Raw genomic sequence first — 26,940 nt, forward strand, 5'->3', positions numbered from 1 at the left:
TACTATCGTGGATAAATAAAAGGAAAGTGATTACTTTCTTAATTCAGAAGCTCCTTTTTTCCAGTTACCTAGAGGTAATTTGTGGCAGAAAATATATTTAATGTAATGTATTTAGGATTATAAATATTAGTAAAAAAGGACTTTTTAAAAAAAATTGCTCATCAAGGACGTTTGATTCATAAATGAATTAAACAAAACATACAAAATGTATTTAACATGTCCTAAAACTTTATTAACTTGTTTGAATAGAACTTTTGTTTTATAAGCATCTAAAGCGTCATTTTGGGATGTTCAGTTCACTTTACCTTGACACATTCTCTTCAAATGATTTGTTTGTTACAGTTAACTCATAGGGAGAAGTACTTATAAAATGAAAAGCACCACTTATAAGGCTGAGCACTAGACTGCTGAGATGCACATCACATGTATGGCTAGGCATTGTTGTATAGACTAATAGTAATGGTCTGTCTAGATTCCCTTGAAAATGCAACTTCTAGTTTTATTTGTGGTGTGGGGTTTTTTTGTTTTGTTTTTTAAATAAATCTTCAATCACTAATAGCTCAGCAGTAACAATTTTCTGATGTCCCACAAAACTATGGAAATTAGAATAAAGTCTTAAAATCCACCGTGAACTCCCCTTTCAGCTTGCAGTGGATCAGGCATTTTGGCTTTGGTTATGTCAGTTCGGCTTTAACATTAACTTGGAATTTCTCAAGTTTTGTCATGTTAAGTACAGGTTCATAGATTTTAAGGCCAGAAGGGACCATTATGATCATCTAGCATGTGTTATGCAGGAGATCAGACTATAGAATATCATTTTGTGATTCCTGCATCAAGGAACCTCATATGCTTTAGTTAAGCCAAAAGTTTTTTTTAGAAAGACATCCAGTCTTGATTTAAAATAAATACTTCACATGACAGAGAATCCATCAAATTCAACCTTTTTGTCTCATATTTCTTTTCCTTTGTGTGTGTACATGTGCATGCATACATGTGGGTGGGGGAAAAGGGGACAAGAGAAGGCTTATTTTCCTCTATTTTATTTGTTAGTTTTAACTGAACTTTTCCCTCTGGGGGTGCAAGTGTTGTCCGATACTCTCTGTTTTTGCCTTTTATTTCCTCACCACTTCCTCAAAAGCATCTGTATCTCTGTTGTTCAGCCTTCTCATCAAATGACAATAGATAAGTTTCCCTTGGAACCAGTCATTGCTGTTCGAATTGGACATAGGAGATACTGGAGACTGACATAACACATTTTCCCATCAGTGGTATATCTGTGTATGTAGAAACTCCTTCTGTTGTGTTTTAATATCAGTTTGTTGCCAAGGAAGGAGGGTGGGGGGAATGGATAGCTCAATGGTTTGAGCATTGGGCTGCTAAACCCAGGGTTGTGAGCTCAATCCTTGAGGGGGCGATTTAGGGACCTGGGGCAAAAATCTGTCTGGGGATTGGTCCTGCCTTGAGCAGGGGGTTGGACTAGATGACCCCCCCAAGGTCCTCCCAATCCTGATATTCTGTGAAAGTTACCATAAATTCTTCATAATGACTTCAGAGCACAATCAAAGAGGTGAAAATACATTATTAACTAGGAGGCTCTTATTGAAGAGAAATCTGGTCATGGCTTGCAGCCTGTCATCATCAGGCTGTGATCTAGTCAGGCTGTGAGCTGCATAGGGTTAGCGAGGTTTGTATTTGGTGGACATCCCACAAAGGAAATATTTGATATTACAGGAAATTAGAAGGTCATTCTTTTCCCTTTGAGTCATGTTGAATACAAGTCTCAGTGGGCACTGTGCTCCTAGAGGACATTCTTTCAAATAAAATTTAAAACTGAACTGGTGATCACTCAACATAATCTTTGCATGCAGTGTTGTTGTGGCCATGTTGGTCCCAGGATATCAGAGACAAGGTGGGTGGGGACAATATCTTTTATTGGACCAACTTCTGTTGGTGAGAGAGACAAGCTTTGGAGCTTACACAGAGCTCTTCTTCAGGTCATACCCACCATGTCTTTATAATTAATACTTGGCATTTTTCACAAGAACTCTGAGTGTTAAACTTGATGTCCCAGGCACATCCCAGTTATTAAAATGTTGACTATCAAAACGTTCTTCCTCTTTACTTGGATGGTATTCTTCACTTTCTGCTGTGCACAGTTGAATAGTTGACGTTGTTTCGCCTCTGTGGCAGCTGCATTTAGAGTGGACAGATTTCTTATATTCTGTAGAATTTGTTAAGCACTTTGGGATCCTTCTTGATGACAAGCACTATATGAATGTAATAGTTGTGGTAGTAATGGAAACTATGAGAAACATCTTTAAGGTGAGTGTATTCAAATTATAGCTTTGTTTTTTATCTGAAAATTGTCCCTTGTAGAAAAGTTCCTCTTAAATATATATTTTTGGGGGAACTGGATTTGATTCTTTCTGGATTTAGTTAAATGAAGTAGTTTGATACCAGACACTTGTTACGTTTAGATATCTTCATTTTACACTGATTTTAAAATTTAAATTAATATGTAGCAAGTTTTTAAAATCATTAGAAAAGTTGCTTTTGTAGCACAAATTAATCTCTGGACAATGACACAAAATGCCTTCAGAATCTGATATTAATTTTGAGGTGAGGTTTTTGTTTTTTATTTTTCCCCTCAGTTTCCATTACAAAAAGAGGTGCAAAAGCCCAGTCTTCCCCTTCCAAAGTGACCCGGCGTTCAATGCAGTCTCCACAGAAGTCTGCTCCAGTACCAGCACAATGTGGCAGGAAAACAGGTCGGGGCAACCCCCCTGGACAATCTACAGTTCCTAGGAAGGGAAAATCTCCTAAAACCATTCCTCTGACAAAAATCACCTCTACGGAAAATCTCAAAACAAGGAAAAAAGGTTTAAAACCTGGAAGAAAGGTTAGTTACAGTTGCTACTTTAATTTGTATTGTGGAACTTTGTAGTGATTTGTTATTTTGAACATGTTGTTTATAATTCCATGTACAGGCTGATGCTGTTTTCCCTTCAGGCACTTACAGCTTGTCTTCACTTGAAATTTACCAAAATAAGTATTCTGGAATTCTTATTTTGAGATAAGCCACCATGTGAACACTCTTATTCTAGAATAAGAGACCCTTTTTCTGATTTAGATTAATCCACTGGATGGATGGATGGATGGATGGATGGATGGATGGATGGATGGATGGATGGATGGATGGATTGATTGATTGACTGTTTACTATTCCAGAATAGTTTTTTCAGTAAATTTCCAAGTTTTGACAATCCCTTAGGTTATTAGATTTAATTATTTTCTTACTGAAATAAATGTTAAGTTAGCACAATGTTAACCTTACTTTAGGGCGTTAGAAATCAAGGCTTTGTGTATAATTTTAGATTGGAAAACGTAAAAATGAATTTCTTCTGAAATTCCATAAAAAGTTATTACTGCGGCATTGTGTAATATGTTGCTTAAGTTACTGTAAATGTGATTTAAAATTCACCCTCTCCATCAAACAGTATAAATATAAAGCTCTGCTGACTTTTGTAAAATGACTCATTGGTTAAAATTAATAAAGATTCTGTCTCAGCATTGTTTGAACAGAGTTACTGCTTATATAGGATGCTGTTTATTTGTTTTTATTAATGTCTTCCATTTTACCACACACTTTACACAGAAGAATATTTTAATTAACTCAAGAAATATTATACACACACACTTTTTGACACATGGCAGGTATTACCAAAAGAATGATGAAACAAATAAAATGTCCCATTAACCACATTTGGGAGTGCCACACTCAGAGAGCTTGTGAGATTCATACTGAATATCATGAAGCCTGCACATCTTAGAACAAACATTAAATACAGCAAAATGCCTTATGCTTAAAGGCCGCTAGAGTAAATGTTTAAGGCCAGTTCAGACTGAATAAGCCTTTCACAAGTTCTTTTTATGCTAGTTTGAAAATATATAGTTAAGGAGGTCAGTCTTTGATCAGTACATTGTGAATTTGTTTGAATTTCCAAATAATTCTCAGATGGAGAAGCAGTCCATTCTGTTGCAATATCTGTTTGTTGTCAACATGTTTCACTGTTTGTTATCAATATGTAATATTCAGCATTTCTATCTGTGCAATGAAAGACATCCAAATACTTCCCAATATCAGTGCAATAAAGTTCAATGCAAAATCCCCCTTACCTGTATTTTGACTCCTTACCATCTTTCTCCCAATTTCAATAGGTAGTGTTTTTTATTAATTTCAGTTCTAATGTGAAAGGAAAACATTTGTTCCCTTTATAACTGTTTTTATGTATTACATTTTAAAAGTATTCTTTAATTTAGCAACACGAGTAACCAGACTACAGTCAAAACAGACAGACCACATATTTCAGTATTTCAAATATACGGGCTTTACCCTGGTCCTTAATGAGGATGTGGGGAGTAGCCAGTCAGTATATGCACTGTTGTGTTAGTTGTTTGTCCCTCCATGTCTCCCACTTGAATGTTCATATTATTTCTTTTTCATGTCTCCATCTCTTCACATGTTGAATTTTCCTCTCTGTTATCTATGGCTTTCTGTGCTATGGAGTAGCAATAGCCCAAAGGTAGAGTGAAGTCACCTCTTGTAGTGTTGTATAGAGAGACTTTCTGGATTGCCTAGGAAGTTGGAGCTTTTGCTCTAGCTAAGTACATGTTTATTCTCTGTATCCAGGATGATTTGAGTCCTTTCTGTTATTGGATATTTAGGTTTATTGCATCACTCTGGGAAGCTGCCACTGACTGCCATGTTCAGTAGAATATTATCCCATCTGTTCTAAACCATTTGTGTCCATCATCAGTACAATATAACTCCTGCCACTATATTTATTATCTTTATAGCAACTTCAGTCACCACCCAATGCCAGACTCTCCAATCAGCCCTTTCTGGCCTGTTCACCTTTACCAAATATCTCAGTCCTTGCCATGTACCATGGATTTCAAAGCAAGCTAAAGCAGTTCTTTATAGATGTTGCAGCAGTGCTCAGAGTGAACTCTTTCAAAGACCTGTATTTTGGTTGTTTTAAGATACTTAAGTGAAAAGTCAGTGTGTCAATATAAAATTGTTTCCAAAATCAAATAATGACAGTAGCTATCATAAAAGTCTTATGTGAGAACATTTTTTAATGAGTAGCTTTTTAATACAATTTTTGGCCAAAACCAATCTGTTGGTTCACGGCTTAAGGGAAAGATTGTCATGTACACATTTTCTCATCCTTTCCCATTCCCAGTTGCACAGATCATCTCCCTTCCCATTTGTGATCTCAACCTCCTTATGGCAACTGTTTACATGCAAAAGTGATACAGAAAATCATTTAGTCTGGGTTTTCCAAACACACCTGAGGGCATTATTTTCCCAAATTCTATTGAAGGCCAATGGGAGCTGGTTTCCTAGCTGCTGTAGTCTCCTTTTGAAAACTCCAGCCTCAGTGAATTTTAGCTTTTAATATAGTTCAGCAGCAAGCAATGAAGAGAACCCCCACCACATCACCAGCCAGCTCTCTGCTGTCTGCAAATGGCAGGCAAACATCTGTTTGAGGTACATCTGACTTAGGTCATAATGTTAGTTTAAGTACTAGCAATAATAAGTTTATGTGGGATGTATGAACACATGGGAATAGCCATTTTTTAAAATGTCATCTGTTCTGATGATGAAAAATGGGGAATGTGGGTAGAACAGCTTTAAATCCCCTGTATTTTCATGTATGCTCACAAAGTTTATTAGAACATTAGAATAAGAAATGCTCCACTGGTGTAATAAAGGGCCAAATTGTGGCTGCTCTGTGCCTGTGTGTACTGAGAACCCCTCTCATGTTACATTTTCCAATGCAGGAGGCACCTATAATATGTAGCATGAAGGGGTGGAGACTGGCCAACCTGTGCTGTGTAGAGTATATGCAGTGGTAGCAGCCCTCATGAGCTTTGTGATTTGGTGTTTTTACTTGTAGACAAGTGATCATGGAGAATCTCAGCAAATTTCTAGTGTTCCTGGTCGCAAATGAGAGAGACTCAAATGAGAAAGCAAATAAAGTTCCCCAAATCTATTATTTTTAAGACAATTTCACAATTTCGGGGGGGCATGACACCTGAGTCTATTAACATTTTGCAATAGCAATATTGCATGAGCTCACCTCTCTGTGCACCAACTTGCAGCTGCAGGGCAGTGCTTAGGGAAGCACAATCTGCCTCTGCAGAACAAGTATAGTAGCAGCTGACAGTGAGTTTGTTCTCTTTCACCCTCTACCCAGCACCTCTGGAGGCCTTCACAGGCCTTCAGCTATCCTCATGTGAGCAGTAAATCTCCCCTCACCATGACAGCCCCTTGTCCCCTAATTTCTTACGTGGCCTGTTTCTTAGATCTGTACATATGAATGTTTATCAAAACCAACTGTAGGTTTGAAAGGTTTAAGTGGAGCTGAAAGCAGAAGGCAAGATACATTTAGCATGGTGTGGTTTTTTTCATTTAACATGAAAGTGAAACAGGATCATTAGTAACATTTCCACACCAAATTCACTGTTATGCTACTTCAGATGAGTGCTCCAGTGTAAAAGGAGCTGGAAGGATGAGGTGGTTATGGCATTGAAACAAATCTTAACTGAGGCTATCCTTTTTAAAAATAATTTTTAAAATAATTTGTTTAGCGTGAAAAGAAGATTAATGTTACAAATGCAGTGCCATCAACTGGCAAGCTACTGATTTGACATAAATGATTCCTTTTTCATGAGTGACTTCTCATTATGCATGGTGGCTCGTCTGGCATTTCCTTTCACAATATTAGGGCCCAACCAGCCTATTCAGAGACTTGATCAGCTCAGAGCATGAAGTGAGGGATAGTAAACCAACATGCCAAGTTTGTGGTTGATAAGAGTTAGACAGCAATATGAGCTCCCTATTTTTGGCACCTATATTGCTTATTCTCAGTTTGTCCCTCTCTTCTCTCCCTACTTAGACAGAGGGTACACCGGAGCTGGAGGTGTAGACGTACCTGATCTAACTCTGATTGAGTTAGGGCATGAAAAAATAGAAGTGTAGTCATAGCAATAGGAGGGGCTACCCACCCCAAGTACTTCCTTAAGGTTTTACACGAGATCATACTTGGGGCAGCTAGCCCATCCTGCTGCTTATGCCACCACAGTTATGCTTTAATTTTTAGTATGCTAGTTCAGTGAAAGCTAGCATGGGTACATCTATCGAAGCTGCAAATTACACCAGCGTAGACATACCCAGAGATGACGTCTTTCAGCCCTGTCACAAAGCCATAGTGCAATGGTCTGGCTGACTTGTTTAGTTAAATACCCTGAGTGGGTTACTGTTTCTAGAACGTCTTCCTGTTGGGGAGTTGAGTTTCACTGTAGTAAGTGGAACTCTGAAGGTGTGTGTTCCTTACCTCAGTAGTGAATGGTGATTGATAGTGCATAGTTCGTTTATGAATGAGAATTGTTTAACAAAAGGTCACTTGCTGATTTTGTGTTTTGTTTTTTTTAACAGAAAAAAATCTTGCCAGTGAAATCTCCTCCTGCATCTTCTCCTCCTCTTACTTCTCCTGAGGGGGACAATGGCAGTACACAGATACATAAAGATGGAGTTGGCATTGCTGGTGCAACAGCAGCAGTTATATCCACAGGTATAAAGGGACAGTCTGAATGTATGAAATTACTTCCCCTTTTAAATAAAAATAATTATATTGTTTTATGCTACTATTATTCTAAAACACGTGCTGAAGATAAATTGTTTTGCTAACATCTTCATATGAAAATATATTTTTATATTGCAGTTCTCCAAATGTGCTTAGGTAAGACACGTATTTGGTGCATGTGCAATGGCAAGAAACACCAGAACTTCAGGAATTTGGTGTCTGGTTAGCATGCTTTTTGGTGTGTAAATAGGAAAGTCCATTGCACTTTCAGTAGTCTTCCATAGCCTGGAGCACAATGCTTGATAAAGAAGAAAGGACATGCTTTGTCTTACCTTACTTCCATCCCAACCAGTAGCAAAATGTACTGGAAATGACTGTTGCCAAAAGGCCATTAGACACTACTGTTACACTCCAGAGAGTATGGAAATAGAGATACAGATGACAAACTATGTCACTGAAAAAACAAAATCCAGGAAAAATGGGCCAGGTTAAAACAAGAGCTCATTTAAAATGGAAAGGCAGTGAACTATATTATAAAATGGGTGGTGGAAAAGGAGTAAGTTAGTTAGAGGTAGTTAGAACTACCTCTGAGTAGTTTCTTTATTACACAGTTATGGGACAATTTGTAAATTGTCAGCATTTTGGTCGTCGCCAAATCCTGGGACCTGCTAAAGTGGGCCTCCTCCCACCCCTCCAAAAAAAAACGGTGGGAAAAGTTTGCTATGTTTTTAATTTTTTGCCATTTTTAAGCTGCTTTTACAAAGAAACTGTCCCTCTGCTTTCCCTCCTCCACGTCATTACAGCTACCCCTCTTTCAGTGCTAGACAACATTGGGGCAGAATAGGCAATCATTTCATACTAAAGGAAATTGTCAGGTTTACAAACATTACTGAGCCCAAATAAGAGTTTAATAACATATTTTACAGAGTTTTCCTGTTCTCTCCACATCCACATCTGTGCCTCCCACAGCTTCTGCTGTCAAACAGAAAATAGACATGAATGCAGAGTTCGGGAGCATTCCAGTCTTTTTACAAAAAGAATGAGGAGTACTTGTGGCACCTTAGAGACTAACAAATTTATTTGGGCATAAGCTTTCATGGGCTAAAACCCACTTCATCAGATGCATGGGTTTTAGCCCATGAAAGCTTATGCCCAAATAAATTTGTTAGTCTCTAAGGTGCCACAAGTACTCCTGTTCTTTTTGCTGATACAGACTAATACGGCTACCACTCTGAAACCAGTCTTTTTACAAGTATCAGTTGTTTGAAAAATCCAAGTTTCATTTGAGCACAAATAGTACTGTAATTCATTTAAAAAAAAAAACAGGTTTCTTTCATCTTATTTAATGCTTCAGTCTATTGCCTCACCACCAAGGCATATCCTTATTAGACCACAATAAATCCTGATCCCACTGAAGTTAATGGAAACATTTCTATTGACTTCAGTGGGGTCAGGCTTTCACCCCTTATTTTGTCTTGTTGCTTAACCACAGATCATGATCCCTGTGATAGGTCTGAGTTATTTAGGTGCCTGTCTTTTCTTGAACAGACAGTTGCTTTTTTTTGTTTTTGTTTCTATAGAAAGTGCCTTCCTAAAACGAACTTGACTTATTTTGGCAGATTTTAACTCTAGAAATAACACAGGGCATTTTACAGTAATGCATTTTGTTAAGGTTTTCACTTTGACCCCTGTATTCTTATAGTTCAGAGCATCTACCGGGTTAGATGTAGTGTAATGGAACCCATATGCAGATGGAGTTCAGTAACAAGCACAGATGGTTGTAGGCTGGGATAAACTCAACATGGTAGTGTGATGTAGGAGGGTTTTGGAGGCTGATTCATCAGGTTGAGAAAGAAGGAAACGAATACTGCTGTGAATGGCTGCTGGGTTGGAGATATTTGTCATGGAGTTTGGCACCACCATGTTGTTGTGCAGTAGGTACAATTTTAAAAGTAAAAATACTGGAGAACCAAACTGCATTTTGTGTCAATGAGGAGACAATGCAATGATGATGCCATTTTGAGTATCCAATGCAGAGAGATTGCCCTAGAGTTTCTTTAAAATATACTGGGATGCAGAGGGGAGGCACTTGAGTGCAATGTGGTCTTCTAAAGGGGACAGGGGAAGCCTAGGTAGCTAACAATTTTGGTACCTGGTCAAAATCCTGTTTTTACTTTAATCTGCCAGGATTTCGTGACTTATCCATTGCTGCACTGCATGCTAAGTAGTTAACTATTGGTAAACTGTGTTATTAAAGAAAGAAGTGTATGCACAGAAGGTGTATGGTGTTTTTGTGTTTAGTGTGCATCAATCGAATTCAATATGACTTTCAGTGAGAGCCACTGAAATACGTTTTGATTGAGTGTGATTGTGCCTGAAGTGGGCAGATTCCATAAATATGGCTTGTAATTTTTCAGTTTGCGTCTATGTTAACAAGCATGGGAACTCTGGACCTCACCTGGATAAGAAGAAAGTTCAGCAGCTTCCAGACCACTTTGGACCAGGTCCTGTAAATGTGGTACTTCAGCAGGCTGTGCAGGCCTGTGTAGACTGTGCCTATTTATCCAAAACAGTCTTTGGATTCCTCAAGTCAGGGCATCATGGAGGGGAGATGATAACAGGTATGCAAAGTCCTTGATTTTTTCCAATTTGTTCACTGGGTTCTGTTTGAGAAATTTGAATGTGGTGTAGAGCAGGGAAGTTGACGTAGTAGCAAAGCAATGATTAACATTTTTATGTTACTTTTGTAAATCTTTAAGCATAGCTAAGAATACCCAACTGTGGCTACGTTTACTGGTGGTGTATCTATGGCCAGCACTGAATTTACATCTTAATATAGGATATATAATGATACAGCCAGTTTTCTTAATTTGAATTCAGCAGTGACTATATAAAATTACATATACCATATAGCATTGTTCAATTTTTTACAAAGTAAAACTTGCATATCGCAGTAAATAGCCATAGCCAAACATTTGTCAAGTAAATTCAATGCAAGTCAAAGTTCAGCTTTATTAATTCATGTCTTATCCATACACAGTGTTTGTCTTCTTGATGCTGTAACCAAGTGGGTAAAAAGTTTAAAACTAATCTGCTTAGGTTTCAGATAACTGATTCCATATGTTAAACAGAACTGCTGTTGCTTCTCTTTTTTCCCCCTGTACTAATATTCTAGAGGCGTCTTAGGGTCAGTGTTAGTGTTTGAGCACCTATGTCCTCTGCTACAGTGGTTCTCAACCTTTTTCTTTCTGAGCCTGAGCGCCCCCCCCCCCCCCACACACACGTTATAAAAACTCCATGCCCCAGCTGTGCCACAACTGTTTTTCTGCATATAAAAGCCAGGGCCAACATTAAGGGGTAGCGAGCGGGGCAGTTTCCCGGGGCAGTTTCCCAGGGCCCCACGCCACAGGCGGCACCATGAAGCTAAATTGCCTAGGCTTCAGCTTCAGCCTCGAGCTGCAGTCTTGCACGGCAGAGCTTCGGATTTCTGCCCTGAGCCCTAGCAAGTCTAATGCCGGCTATGCTTGGCCGACCCCCTGAAACCTGCTCAGGGGGCCCCAGGCCTCTGGATGAGAAGCACTGCTCTACTACAGAGTGGGTTTATTTCTTATATATGCCAAGGGCAGCTCTGTAGATAAATTATCCTCGTAGCTCAAACTCAGTATCTGCATCTTGTCATTTTTTCCCCTTCTGGGTTGGCAATCTTCTGTATAGTAGTAAGCCGCATTAATTCATAATTTCATCACTGGCAGTAAAAAGGGTTTGTCTTACTTTAATCTCCTTATATTAATACCAGATGGGAAAGATGATTAGTGGAAGGCAGGTTTATTTAAGCTCTCATAAAAGAACTCGCTGCCTAACAGTGTTAAAATACAGCATCCTGACCCACATGCAGCAGAACTTCTCTAATCCTCACGCACAATTTGCACACCAGTTTGTTCCCAAAATAGAGCTCTCTCCTTATTTCTCAAAAAAGATTTAGCACCTCTGTACAAATGAGGTTTTGTTACTAAGACATTTTTATATGTACAGGATATACTACAGCATGTTTACTAGCACATTAAGTATTGTCATAAATAATTAACACCAAAAACTGTCAAATTGCAAGAATAAAATACATTCATGACGCGCATTATCCTTGCTTACAAAGGACTAAATCCTGGCCCAAGAGATGTATAAATAAGGGGTGTGAATTGAACTAGGCAGACAACTGTAATTCTGTTTCCTGGAGGATTTCGTGATTTTGAAATTTGGTTTAGTTCCAATTTGGTACAAAAGCCCAAAATTCTCCACTGAATGGAATTATCATTCTTCATCCAGCTCTCCTGGGAATCCAGGCTGATGAGGAGTCACAAGTGAGAGCCTGGGAGTCCTGCTCCCAGCTCCCCATTAGTCTGCTAGTCAGGCTGCCAGGGAGCTGGGCAGGCCAGCTGGAAGGAAAACATTGGGATCCTAGCTCGTTTCTGGCAGAATTTCACTGAAATTGAATGTTATCCTCAAATGTTTCAGCTTCAACAAAACGATAGATTCTGTTGAAAAAATGTTTTATCAAAAGTTTTCCAACCAGCTCTAGGTGCGAACACTGAGCAGGGGGAGGAATTGCTTAGCAGAATAAAATGAGGAGTAACCGAATAAAATTAAGAAAGGGAATATGAAGTCTGAATATCAGGAAAAATTGATCCTATGGCTTGTGGAATGATGTCCCAAGGAAAGTTCCAGTGTTTGACAGTTTTTCTGAATAGACCAGACAAAACATTAGTAAATATAAAGTAGGTTGGGCAGCTTTGCAAAATTCAAACTGGACACTCAGGTAGAGTGAGTATCTTTGGACTTGTTGGTTAAAAAACATCATTTCTTTCATTAACTTTATCATTGTAAAGGATAAGCAAGTAAATTGTGTCTGGACTGGTGAATTGTCTTGACAAATTGTCTTGTCTGCGGTGACAGGCAGATGGACAAGATTACCCTAAGTCTCTCCCACCTCTAGATTCTGTGACAACAGCTATGGAGCTGGGAAAACCACCAAAAAGCTATCACACAGGGAACAAGGACCAGGAGGAGTTCCCATACATGGTTTTTTTAAATAGTATTTTCTTTGGGGCTAGGAGTTTTGCAGGCAATATCACACTCTTCTCCCATGATTGCCATGGTGCTTTGTTTCAGAGTAACAGCCGTGTTAGTCTGTATCCGCAAAAAGAAGAACAGGAGTACTTGTGGCACCTTAGAGACTAACAAATTTATTAGAGCAGAAGTGGGCTGTAGTCCACGAAAGCTTATGCTCTAATAAATTTGTTAGTCTCTAAGGTGCCACAAATACTCCTGTTCTTCTTTTTATGGTGCTTTGTGGGGCCTAGGGAGAGGTTTTTTTGCCCAGATTATTTATTAGGTCTGTTCTATAGTGATCCTCATCATAACAACTGATTACTTCACAATTGTTACTGGATTTACTCTCACAACATCCCTATGAGATGAAGAAGTATATTTCCATTTTATAAATGGGAAACTGAGGCACGGGGAGTAAGTGGCTTCCCCAAGGTCAGATGGGAAGACCACAAGACCATCCAGATGGATCTTGGATTTTCGTTGTGATGGACAGTGCTGTTTTGCAGTATGTCTGTCAGGAGGTGTATGGGAAGCCATGTAGCCCATTCAGTCTCCTAACTGATTCAGAGCTAGGTGGAATCTGCTCCCTGGGTACCCACAAAATAACAATGGGAGTCTTCTGTGGGTGACCCTGCAATGGTACAGTGAGTCCTTAGAAGTTCAGAGTCTCGTTAATCTAGTGACTTCAGTGATTTCTTTGCCCTGAAGGAAAGAAGGGCCAGGATTTGTCCCTAATTCAGTGATTCTCATAATTCAGTAATCCTCAATGCATCATCCAGTTATGAGAGCAAATGAGTAAGGTTCTGTTGTAGCATTTTTATACTAAATTTTATTTACTGCATTTATAAAAATACCTGTACAACATCGCTTCACATTAGAGGTGTTATTTGTATCACTTTTCTGATACTAATTTAAACTACTCTAGATATGTTTTTAAAACTGAATACACTGCCCCTTATTGATGGTGGAATGATTCTCAGCATGGTATGGCTCCTAATTCAGATTTCTGCGATTTAATGTCATACTTGCAAAGGTATTGTTTTTGAAAGCACATCTCTGTTTCCCTATCAATGGAATATGATGCTCTCAGGAACTTCTTATTTTTTGGAGGGAAACGCTCATACTAAACTCTTGCACACACCGAAATTGTACTTGATGAGCAGGAAAAGCAGGAAGGCAAAATAGTAAAAATTTTAAAATTCATAACAACTTCTTTGTAGCCATAAATTACATGTTTGTTACTTGTTAGATTTGTGATGTGTTACATTATACATTATTTCTAGTTAGAAAGTACACAGCTAATGCAATGAGAATTGCTCATCTAGAGGCCTGGAATTAGTGTTCTTAACTTTTTTCATCTCACTGTTTGCCAGAAGATGATGCTTGGCTTTTCCCTAAAACATTTTAATTCCTATTGATGCTTTTAATACAACAAGCTGTCATGGGATAAAAGGGAAGGTCCTCTCATGCATTGGTAGCAGGTTAAAAGAATCTTGGTCAATAACCAGGTGTTACCCCAATACAAACAATAAAATGGAAGGATCCAGGCCTGTCAAAACTGGTTAAAAGACAGGAAACAAAGGGTAGGAATAAATGGTCAGTTTTCAGAATGGAGAGAGGTAAATAGTGGTGTCCCCCAAGGGTCTGTACTGGGACCAGTCCTATTCAGCATATTCATAAATGATCTGGAAAAAGAGGTAAACAGTGAGGTGACAAATTTGTAGATTATACAAAACTACTCAAGATAGTTAAGTCCCAAGCAGACTGCGAAGAGCTACAAAGGGATCTCACAAAACTGGGCGACTGGACAACAAAATGGCAGATGAAATTCAGTGTTGATAAATGCAAAGTAATGCACATTGGAAAACATAATCCCAACTATATATGTAAAATGATGGGGTCTAAATTAGCTGTTACCACTCAAGAAAGAGATCTTGGAGTGATTGTGGATAGTTCTCTGAAAACATCCACTCAATGTGCAACGGCAGTCAAAAAAGCTAACAGAATGTTGGGAATCATTAAGAAAGGGATAGACAGTAAGAAAATATATTGCCTGTATATAAATCCATGGTGCGCCTACATCTTGAATACTGCATTCAGATGTGGTCGCACCATTTCAAAAAAGATATATTGGAATTTGAAAAGGTTCAGAAAAGGGCAACAAAAATGATTAGGGGTATGGAACAGCTTCCATATCAGGAGAGGTTAATAAGACTGGGACTTCTAAGCTTGGAAAAGAGACGACTAAGGGGGATATGATTGAGGTCTATAAAATCATGACTGGTGTGGAGAAAGTAAATAAGGAAGTATTATTTACTCCTTCTCATAACACAAGAACTAGGGGTCACCAAATGAAATTAATAGGCAGCAGGTTTAAAACATATAAAAGGAAGTATTTTTTCACACAACACACAGTCAATCTGTGGAACTCCTTGCCAGAGGATGTTGTGAAGGCCAAGACTATAACAGGGTTCAAAAAAGAACAAGATAAATTCATGGAGGATATAACCCCATCAATGGCTATTAGCCAGAATGGGCAGGGATGGTGTCCCTAGCCTCTGTTTGCCAGAAGCTGGGAATGGGCGACAGGGAATGGGTCACATGATGATTACTCATTCTGTTCATTCCTTCTGGGGCACCTGGCATTGGCCACTGTCAGAAGACAGGATACTGGGCTAGATGGATCTTTGGTCTGACCCAGTATGGCTGTTCTTATGTAACAAATATAAAATAAAGTATAAGCATATCACCCTTCATGTTGTCTAAGATGCATGTAATAAACTGACTTTTAAAGCAACATAACTACTATTGGTGTTTGTTCTTGGTTTCCTTACATTGTCAGAGTTCCTACTTAAATAAATGGGAGCTTGACCTGCACAACCACTGCTGGAATGGGTTCTATAATGTTGAATAACACAGCTTCTTAAAATGGCACACCAGTTACTTCTGGCCGTCACTGTAATTGTAACAGGTGACAGTCTGCAACAGATGAGTATGAGCAGTTCCTGTTAACAAATGAGGTCCCTCAAAAATCCCCAAGTACTATGAAAGTTTTCTTCAGTTTTATTTCCTGTAAACATTTGACATTTCTTGCTGTTCAATAAGCAAATAACACAGACAATGTTTAATTTCTATCAGGGGAGCTAATCTGAATTTACACAGATGTAACTGAGATCAGAATCTGGCCCTTTGAAGGTAAATTTGCTAAATAGTCTCATAAGATACCAGAACAATTGTTTACCTCTCTTTTTACCTCTACACTGTTTTAATCAAAGCAAGATGTATTCTATTTTAGTTGTTGGTGGTGTTATACTCTACTTCCTGGTGTTTGGATGGTGTCTGACATCATCTTCTTACTCACAGCCGCCTTTGATGGGGAGAAACGTGCCATCAATCTTCCTTCTGTAAACAGTGCATCGTTTGTCCTGCGTTTCTTGGAGAAGCTCTGCCACAGTCTGCAGTGTGATAATCTTTTTAGTAGCCAGCCCTTCAGCCCTTATATGGGAAGTGCACATAGTCCTACAGAGTATGATAGGAACAAACCAGGTAATACTAAATTATACTATTTCTTTTTCAAGTACAACATCTTTTGGGGTGTATGGTTATTTTGTGCAATTCATTTTTTTGATATGTCCTCCTACAACTTGAATTGATTGAAATGAGTACTGTGTGGTTCTTAGTAAAATTAGTCCTAGTGTGATGGGGTGATTTAAACCACATGTGGAAAAACTGTATTGTTAAGCAAATGCTTTTCTTTAGGCAAACAAGGCAATGTATACATCATCCCACTGTGATGCTGCAGAAGATCTAGTTTAAACTTTACATTTAATCTGCTTGATTTATGCATATATAGTAAAATATATTTAACACACAGCAGCAAAATATAATTATTACCTGCCTAAAAGAAGTTTGCCCTATAAGACTCAATGCAGCCCCTCTCTACCCAACTGAAAGGTGCTTCATCCTGATTCTTCCTTTCTCCCTTCTGTGACCATTTCAAAGGTGTTGAGACTACATAGAGTCTATCATAGGTAGGGAGAGAAACCAGGATTTATAGATGGCGGCTGTGGTGGTTTAGGAAATGAGGAACCCATTTCTATAAGTGAAGAACACAGCACCCCACCCAAAACAGCACCCCTTACCTTGATTGCAAGGACAAGCATGGTACCCCTGAAGTCTCCTCCTGCACCCAGCTGCTGACTACAGTGTCAGTAGTATCCAGGACTTAGCCCATAATGAGACTAAGGCCTTGGCTACACTTACCCGCTAGTTCGACGGCTGGAAATCGAACTTCTGGGTTCGACTTATCGCGTCTAGTCTGGACGCGATAAGTCGAACCCGGAAGTGCTCGCCGTCGACTGCGGTACTCCAGCTCAGCGAGAGGAGTACCGCGGAGTCGACGGGGGAGCCTGCCTGCCGAGTGTGGACCAAGGTAAGTTCGAACTAAGGTACTTCGACTTCAGCTACGTTATTCACGTAGCTGAAGTTGCGTACCTTAGTTCGAATTAGGGGGGTAGTGTAGACCAAGCCTCAGATAATTATATAGAAAACTGAAGAAGTGAGAGTTGAAATGAAATAATCCTAAAAGTAAAGGAGTAAGACCAGAAAATGATGTAGAAAAAATCTCTCTCACTCACTCTCTCATAATGAAGGTCACCATCTGAAACTAAAAGCATTAATGTTAGAGATGTTTAATAGGCCTGTCAAGCTATTAAAACAATTAATTTCGGTTAATTGCGCTGTTAAACAATAATAGAATACTATTTATATACATATTTTTGGATGTTTCCTACATTTTCAAATATTTTGATTTCAATTACAACACAGAATACAAAGTGTACAGTGCTCACTTAATATTTATTTTCATTAAAAATATTTGCACTGTAAAAAAAACAAATAAATAGTATTTTTCAATTCACCTAATACAAGTACTGTAGTGTAATCTCTAGCATGAAAGTTGAACTTACGAATGTAGAATTATATACAAAGAATAACTGCATTCAAAAATAAAACAATGTAAAACTTCAGAGCCTACAAGTCCACTCAGTCCTACTTCAGCCAGTCACTCAGACAAACAAGTTTGGTTATAATTTGCAGGAGATAATGCTGCCAGCTTCTTGTTCACATTGTCACCTGAAAAAGAGAACAGGTGTTCGCGTGGTACTATTGTAGCTGGCATCACAACATATTTACATGCCAGATGAACTAAAGATCCATATCTTCCTTCATGCTTCAACCACCATTCCAGGGGACATGCGTCCATGCTGATGATGGGTTCTGCTCGATAAAGATCCAAAGCAGAGTGGACCGACGCATGTTCATTTTCATCATCTGAGGCAGATACCACCAGCAGAAGGTTGATTTTCTTTTTTTTTTGGTGGTTCGGGATCTATAGTTTCCACATTGGAGTGTTGCTCTTTTAAGACTTCTGAAAGCATGCGCTACACCTCGTCCCTCTCAGGTTTTGGACGGCACTTCAGATTCTTAAAACCTTGGGTTGAGTGCTGTAGCTATTTTTAGAAATCTCACATGGTATCTTCTTTGTATTTTGTCAAATCTGCTGTGAAAGTGTTCTTAAAACAAACGTGTTGGGTCATGATCCGAGACTGCTATAACATGAAATATATGGCAGAAAGCAGGTAAAACAGAACAGGAGATATACAATTCTCCTCCAACAAGTTCAGTCACAAATTTAATTAACATATAATTTTTTTAATGAGCATCATCAACATTGAAGCATGTCCTCTGGAATGGTGGCCGAAGCATGAAGAGGCATATGAATGTTTAACATATCTAGCACGTAAATACCTTGCAATGCCGGCTACGAAAGTGCCATTTGAACACCTGTTCTCACTTTCAGGTGACATTGTAAATAAGAAGTAGGCAGCGTTAGCTCACATAAATGTAAACAAACTTCTTTTTGTTCAGCTAATTGCGAAGACAAAGTAGGACTGAGTGAACTTGTAGGCTCTAAAGCTTTACGTTGTTTTGTTTTTGAGTGCAGTTATGTAACAAACAAAACCATTTGTAAGCTGCATTTTCATGATAGAGATTGCACTATAGTACTTGTATGAGGTGAATTGAAAAATATTATTTCTTTTATCATTTTTACAGTGCAAATATTTGTAATAAAAAATAATAATATAAAGTGAGCACTGTACACTTTGTATTCTGTGTTGTAATTGAAATCAATATATTTGAAAATGTAGAAAAACATCCAAAATATTTAATAAATTTCAATTGGTATTCTGTTGTTTAACAGTGCAATTAATCGTGATTAATTTTTTAATCGCAATTAATTTTTTGTAGTTAATTGCGTGAGTTAATTGCGATTAATCAACTGCCCTAATGATTGTACACAGGCAACCAAAAAGGAAGAGAAAAATAGACTAAGAGGCCAAACTAATGTTGTTTTTCTTGTGCTTGCTCATGTCCATTCCACGTAAAGTTTGCGCACACCACATGCACAGTTGCCATAAATTCTTTTCCTCAATTGTATCCATCGGGCCAGCTCTAGCACCCTCTGGTGCCGTGTGCTCATGTGCTGATACAAGGGGCCTGGTCGGCCCCGCATCCTCTCAGTTCCTTCTTACCGCCTGTGATGGTCACTGGAACAAATGATTTTGCCGCAACACGGCAGTCAATCAGCAGTTCTGTTATTCCCTCCTTTTTTTTTTTCACGTTTAGTTACCTTCATTTATTTATTTTACTATTAGTGTATATGGTTAGATCCCCCCCGGCCCATATTTAGCGTAGAGGGGCATCCTCTGCCCATAGGGCCAGGCATGCCCCAGTCTCCAGGCTTCAAATCCTCCGCCTCCTACAGCAAGCCCAGGCTTGTGAGCAACCCACACTCCAGCTGTCTGAAGTGTCTGGGGAAGGCTCACATGCGAGAGCATTGCCAGATCTGCCGCCAGTTCAAGCCTCATATGAAAAAGGACAAGGAGGCTAGGCTAAGGTCCATCCTGATGGAACCTGCACTCAGACCGGCATTGGAGCCAAGCCGGTCAGACTCTGCACCCAGTATCTCAGCATTGGTTCGGCATACTCCTCCGGCGGCATGGGTCTCTCGGCATCATTTCCCTTCACTGGTGCCAAGGAAGAAACACAAGAAACTGGGTCCAAGAGGGGATGCTCCTCAGAACTGAGGAAGGATAAGCCCGGGGAGTGCAGCAGAGTGAGACCTCTGTTGGACCATTCCTTTACCCCCGCTCTGCAAACGGCACTGTTGACTCCGCTCTCCTGTTGAGTCCGGTGCAGGTTCATCCATCAAGACTGGGAGGTCATTGTGGTGCCAGAGGGATAGCAGTGCCATCCACCCCGGAGGTGTTTGCAAAAGCCAGGAGACGAGATGGCTCTCCTGGTACCACCCACCCTTGCGGGGTAAGTTCCAGCACTGCCAAGGTCGTCAAGCAGTAGGGAGCATGTTGTCCCAAGGTCCTATCCAGCACCGGGTCCGCTGGTACTGACCAGAGGAAAACCGACCCTTCTGATGTCGACAAAGTCTTCTCTGCCCTGGCACCATTCCCCAGACCCTGGGCATTGGCTGACAGAGGTGAGAGGTACCATCCGTGCAAGCTGACTCATTCTTAGAGTCGGAGGTGGAGTCGTGTGCCCAACCAAGGGGCCAATACCAGTACACGAATTATGTTCTATCTGATCTTGATGTGAGGCCCCCTCCAGGTGCCTGGCCTGATGGACAGTGGCCTATGCAGGTCCAGTGGCATTTTTGGAATTTGTAGGGTTCCCCCTCAGTACAGGGACTGCTTTCCAGCTGTTCGTACTTGGTGGCATCCAAGAGAAGGGCCCCTCTGCCACAGCACCTGACATGGACTCTGGTACCAAGCCTGGTACCATACTTAGGACTTGGGGCTGCATGACGTGGTCGGTGCAGAAGAAGAGGAGGAAGGCTCCTGCCAGTACAAGGCCAAGGTGAGAGCCAGCATCAGTCTAGTCCAAGCTACCTTCCGATCCCTGGGCCCATTGATAAACGAGCAAAAGTCAACTCTTGTCCGCATCCAGAGGATAGAGTTTATCGATGCGGTACTTGATTCCATCCAGCCCAGATCCTTCCTCCCAGGTGCCTGCTTCCAGACAATGTCAGCTCTGATATCAAAGATCAAGGCCCACCCGTAAAGACTGCCCGTTTCTGCCTTAAACTTTTAGGCCACATGGCAATGTACACGTACGTGGTACAGCACATAAGACTGCATCTCAGACCCCTTCAAGCTCACTGAGCTATCGCCACTTGGACTGAGTGCTTACAGTTCCGATCCCCAGTCCTCGCCTTCCTCAACTGCTAGAGGGATCTCCAGTTGGTGAGGGCAGGCATTCCCTTTGTCACTCCCCAGACGTCACTATCCCTAATCTCGGTCGCATCTCATCTAGGTGGGGGGCTCACTTCAAGCACCTCAGGACTCAAGGACTGTGGTCCCAGGAGGAGCTCTCCTTGCATCTAAAGCTCAAAGAGCTCAGAATGGTCCGCCTAGCATGCCAGGTGTTTCTACCACAGATTGCAGGCATGTGCTCATGGACAACACAACAGCCATGTTTTACATTACCAGGCAGGGAGGAGCATGCTCATCCACGCTGTGCCAAGAGGCCTTTCACCTGTGGGACTTCTGTGGGAAGCACTCCATCCACCTCAAAGCTTCTTGGCTTCCGGGAGCCCAGAACGCTCTGACAGGTCTGTCTTTCTCTTCACACCATAAGTGTTCCCTTCTCCTCAACATAGCAAGATCCATCTTTCAGAGGTGGGGGTTCCCCCCTATAGATCTGTTCACAATGTCAGCAGTTTTGCTCACTATGTAGTTGCAGCCTGGGCTCGCTCACAGATGCCTTCCTTCTCCCATGGACAAAGCACCTATTCTACGCGGTTCCCCCATTCCTCTTGTACACAAGGTCCTACTGAAAGTAAGGTGAGCCAAAGCAAGGGTTTTTCTTACAGCCCCTGCATGGCCATGTCAAAACTTGTTTGGCATGCTAGTGGATATGTCAGTAGCAGCCCCGTTACCGCTCCCACCATTCAGAAACCTGATCTCACAATGTCACGGCCGTCTGCTCCACCCGAATCTCAAGACCCTCCACCTGACAGCGTGGAAGCTCCGTGGTTGAATTTGGCAGAGCTAGCTTGTTCAGAACAAGTTCGCTAGGTCTTGCTAGGCAGTAGGAAACCATCTACTAGAGTGACTTACCTCACCAAGTGGAAGCGTTTTTTGGAGTGGTCATCCTAATGAGGCCTCTCACCAACTCGATCACCCCTCCATTTCGTGCTGGAGTACCTGCTCCATCTGAAACAATAGGGCCTAGGCATTTCATCGATCAAGGTGCATCTAGCAGCAATCTCAGCCTTCCACCTTCTGATGGACAGAAAGTCAGTCTTCTCCCTCAAGGGTTTTGAGAGACTTTACCCTCAAACTCATGAACTCATTCCCTTGTGGGACCTAAACGTGGTCCTCTCAAGACTCATGAGCCCTCCCATTGAGTCGCTGGCATCGTGCCCTCTGTTATATCTCTCCTGGAAGGTCACCTTCCTGGTAGTGATTATCTCGGCCAGGAGGGTCTCAGAAATCGGGGTCCTTGTGTCAGAATGCCTGTGTACGGTGTTCTTTAAGGGCCAGCTTCAACTGTGCCCCCTCACAGCATTGCTCCCAAAGGTGGTCTTGCAGTTTCATAGTAATCAGTTTTTTTTCCTGCCAGTTTTCCAAAAATTGCACAAGAATTCGGAGGAGCAGCATCTCCACACACTGGATGTTAGGTGCGCCATGGCCTTCTACATTCAGAGGACCAAGCCATTCCATAAATCCATGCAGATCTTTGTGGCAGTAGCAGACAGTATGAAAGGCCTACCAGTTTCTGCTCAGAGAATTTCATCCTGGATCATTTTCTGCATTTGTATGTGCTATGAGCAGGTGGGCATCCCACCTCCTGCCATCTTGAAATCTCATTTGATGAGAGCTCAGGCTTCAGCAGCAGCGTTGCTAGCCAGGTCCCAGTCCAAGACATCTGCAGAGCAGCGACCTGGTCATCTCCATACCTTCTCCTCCCACTATGCTATCACCCAGCAGATTAGACATGATGCCAAGTTTGGAAGAGCAGTGTTGTGATCCACATGTCCGTGAATTCTGACCCCACCTCCTTGGGTTCTGCTTGGGATTCACTTAACATGGAATGAACATAAGCAAGCACTTGAAGAAAAGAAAAAACAGTTACTAACCTTTCCATAACTGTTTTTCGTCAATATGTGTTGCTCATGTCCATTCCACAACCCACCCTCTTGCCCCTCTGTTGGGGTTAGCTGGCAAGAAGGAACTGAGAGGATGCAGGGCTGGCCAGGCCCCTTATACCGGCACATGAACACGCCGCCCCAGAGGGTGCTAGAACCGGCCTGACATACTGCTGAGGGAAATATCTCCAGCAACAGCGCATGCGGCGCATGCACACCTAATTTAGAATGGATATGAACAACACATCTCAAAGAACAAGAGTTACAGAAAGGTTAGTAACTGTTTTTACCCTATTCCTGTAGCTCTTGATTTTTGGTTAAATATTTCTAGCAGAAATATAGCTGCCATCTATATGATGTATAATAATAATAACAACAGTGGGTCTCAAAGCGCTTTACAAAGGAGGTCAGTAACATTATCCCCATTTTACAGATGGGAAAAGTAACTTACCCCAGGTCACCTAGCAGGTCAGTGACAGAGTTGGGAATAGAACCCAAGTCTCCTGAGTCTCACAGTCCAATGCTCTAGCCATTAGCTTGTAACTGCAAACATTTGATCTGGCTGCAGTCTCAGAAGATTCTTATTAGGGGAGAAACTTGGATGGCTGTATAGAAGCTGCTGTGTACTCCTTTGGAAGTCAGTAGTGTTTTTTCCTTCAATGGAGCTGCTAGTTAAAACAAGCTGTAATCTGACTGTAATTTTGTAAGTTTGGTTAGTAAGGTGGAAAAATAGATGCAATATGCCATTAAGCGTCCCTTATCTTGTCTGTCAAACCAAAAGCTCTGTATTTTGAACTCTCTTCAGGGTGAAGCCAGCTCAAGGCAACTTGGGTGATAACTGTCTAACCCAACTATATTTTAGCCCTGAAAGTTTGTGTGGTGATAACTGAGCCTGCCTGATAAGGTTAAGCTAATAGTGAAAGATATTGTCACTGAAGACTTGTGGGTAATTTTTCAAAATGGTATAAGGTAGTACTGTCTGAGTTATGCTACAGTCATTACAAGACACACAATATAGGGAGCAGAATTAAAATCTAGTGTGTGAATACAGCACACATTCACCTCACTTTTGTGTCTTTCCTCTTTCCCCCAACAATTTTATTAGTTCTGAAATGAAAGACTTAACTTCTTCTATTGACAGCAAAAGAGGAAATATCAGAAAACAGAAGTACTAAACGATATTCTCAGGATTCTCCACCCTACACTGCCCCTCTCTCCCCTAAACTCCCCAGACCTGACGCTCACCCATCTGAAGGTAACTTAAGTGTATTTGTTGCATTTTGTGGGAGGGTTATTTGTGTTCATAGTATTTCAAAGAAAAGAGAAACAAGTACAACTAATTTTGCCTAGCCTTAGCCATCAGCAGTTGACAGAATGCATAGTCACATATTGTGTGTGTGTGTGTGTGTGTGTGTGTAAGTAAGTAAAATTATTGGTGAATGGGCACAAATATTGCACTTTGGGAGAACTAATGTAGCTTTGGCCTCTAATGCCACTAGCTCTTTTTTGGGAAAGGGTTTAAAGATTCACTGCAGACCGTTGATGAATGAAGCTGTCTGCTTAATGTGCAACAGCTTACTAAAAAGACAGTAGGATGCTACATCCCATTAAAATGGGATAGAAAATAAACTACTATAACAACTATGTAAAATACACATACTCTCTGCACTGCTAGAGTATTGCACTATTTGTTGGTAGCTTAACTTGAGTTCAGAAAAGGACAGCGAGGATGGCAGGAGATTTGCAAGGGTGCAAGGGTTGATTATGAGAGTCAATTAGAGACTTGTGACCTGACCTTTGAGAGGTTCTGAGCTCCTGCAGCTCCCACTAGCTTCAGTGAGATTTCTGCTCCTCTGCAGATGGAGCCATTTTACTATATTTAGAGAGCAAGAGGAGATGAGGATAAATGCTAGGCTTATTTAAGACAGATCAGTCATTCTTTTTCTAGTCTAATAACAGCAGAAGCAGGGGACATAGAAATTGGTAGCAAATTTAGAATCGATATAAAAAGGAGATACTATTTTATACATACAATAAATCTGTGGAATTGAGTCAGACATTTCTAATGGACTTAGAGGAGTCTGGGTATGTCCATGAATAAATATAGCACACATAGCTGTACTAAAATAGGGTTGCTCAAACTGGAGCAAACCAAAATGTATGATTCAAATGTAGGCCAGTTAGCTGCAGTATCCAGTAAGGAATCCTGTGCACTCAAAATAAGCTTGATCACTTTCCTATCCCTATTCAATATACAGGTCTAATAACTATATAGTACAAGGAAGTTTTAGGAACCAGTAGTTCATTTATTATAAAGTATGGTTGCCTGGATTTCCAAAAAAAATCTGTAGGGAAAATAAATGTGTTGCCATATTTAAGGATCAGAATTTGTGTTGTCTTCAAACATTTTGATAAGTGTTCAATAAGGTTTTTATGAGGCAAAATATTCTCCAGCATTGTATGTCTCCCACTCAGCCTTGTAAGGCAGTGTCCTCTACTGAAAATTGGGAGGTAATTTCAGATCTCTCACTCACAGGCTGGTTAGCAAGAAAGACCAAGAATATCTGTTGGAAAGGATCTTCTTTTAGCAACGCTTTTTCTTTGTAATCTGCTCAGGGATATTTCTGCAGGTTTTTGCTCTCTGTTCTGTTAGATGACAGTTTCCTCTTTGCAGTCATGGAGGATAATGGAAAAAAGCTGCAACCTAAGTGGCTAACTACTGTAGCCAACTACATTACTCTAAATCCTGTATTAAGAAGAACCTTTGACTTCTGCTCCAAATTCCCAGAGGATCTAAAAGATTTTTCAAATTCTTGTGAAGATCTTCAGGCTAAGACATAGGTCTCTGATATGCTGAACCATAAGGCCACTTTCCTCGTTTGTCAATAGCCTGCTCCAAACACCAAGGATTTGGAAATAGAACTTCCAACAAGATTTAAGAAAACCTCATGTCTGTGCCTTCTCTCCGTAGCTTATTTCAGATTTCAAAATATCAGAATAGCCAAGAAGACTGTAACTATCAAATACCAAAACTCACTCAGATCTCAGACCAAATGACTGCTGGTTAGACAAGGTCTCCTTCAAGTCGGGCCATTACAGCATCCCAGATTCACTGAAAAGTGACAGCCCTGCTGGTTGAACAGGGGGATCTTGATTTAAAGAGGATTATTCTGAGCTGGTTATATCAACCTGGAATTGAGTGATCAGGAGTTGGTTCAGTTTAAATTAAATGGAGGGATAATCAAAGCCAGGTCATCAACTACGGTTTATTTCAAAAAGGCAGATTTTGGGAAATAAGGAAATTTAGTTAATGATATCAACTGGACTGATGAGTTCAAGGATCTAAAAGTAGTGGAGGCCTGGAATTTCTTTAAACAAATATACAAAAACTGTCCGCAATTTGCATCCCAATCAAGGGGAAAAATCTTGTACGGAAAGCCTCCAGACCAACTGGATGAGAAACCACCCCAAAAAGGTTATTAGGAATAAGCAGAGAGCCTAAAGGGAATGGAAAAGGGGATCGATTAGCATAGACAGCTATATCTTGGAGAATAAAAATGTAGGAATAAAGTGAGAATTGCTAGGTCTAGCTTAATTAGCCCTTGCTCAGAAAATTAAAATAAATAACCAGAGGTTTTTTAGTTATATAAATTAAAAGTGGATAGGGATGGATGAGGTTGGGCTCCTATGGAGTGTTCAATGGGAGAAGATTACAGATAATCTAGATATGGCCCAAAAACAAAATGAAACTTTGCCTTGGTTTTCAGTCAGGATGATAATAAGGATCATGAAGGCAGTATGGCTGATAGAAATAAGTGTATGGAAACGACCACGTCTGAGGTGGAAGAAAAACTTGAACAGCTTAATGTACTCAAATCAGGAGGGACTGGATAACGTCCATCCCAGAATACTGAAAGACACATGATATTGCTAGCCCAATAGCAAGGATTTTTAATAAAT

General features: G+C 40.5%; 1 protein-coding gene across 10 annotated transcripts in view; it reads left to right on the plus strand.

The window, feature by feature from the left end:
* Window positions 1-26,940, plus strand: part of SCML2 (Scm polycomb group protein like 2) — a 186,212-nt gene that overhangs the window by 84,548 nt on the left and 74,724 nt on the right. For all 10 annotated transcript variants that reach the window (XM_065580068.1, XM_065580065.1, XM_005281554.5 and 7 more), the window contains 5 exons: window positions 2,652-2,899; window positions 7,505-7,640; window positions 10,070-10,273; window positions 16,119-16,301; window positions 24,122-24,235. In XM_065580068.1, coding sequence (XP_065436140.1) covers window positions 2,652-2,899; window positions 7,505-7,640; window positions 10,070-10,273; window positions 16,119-16,301; window positions 24,122-24,235 — 885 coding nt within the window. The remainder of the gene's footprint in view (window positions 1-2,651; window positions 2,900-7,504; window positions 7,641-10,069; window positions 10,274-16,118; window positions 16,302-24,121; window positions 24,236-26,940) is intronic.

This window comes from Chrysemys picta, chromosome 1 (genome assembly GCF_011386835.1).
Source record: "Chrysemys picta bellii isolate R12L10 chromosome 1, ASM1138683v2, whole genome shotgun sequence".
NCBI classification, from domain to species: Eukaryota; Metazoa; Chordata; order Testudines; family Emydidae; genus Chrysemys; species Chrysemys picta.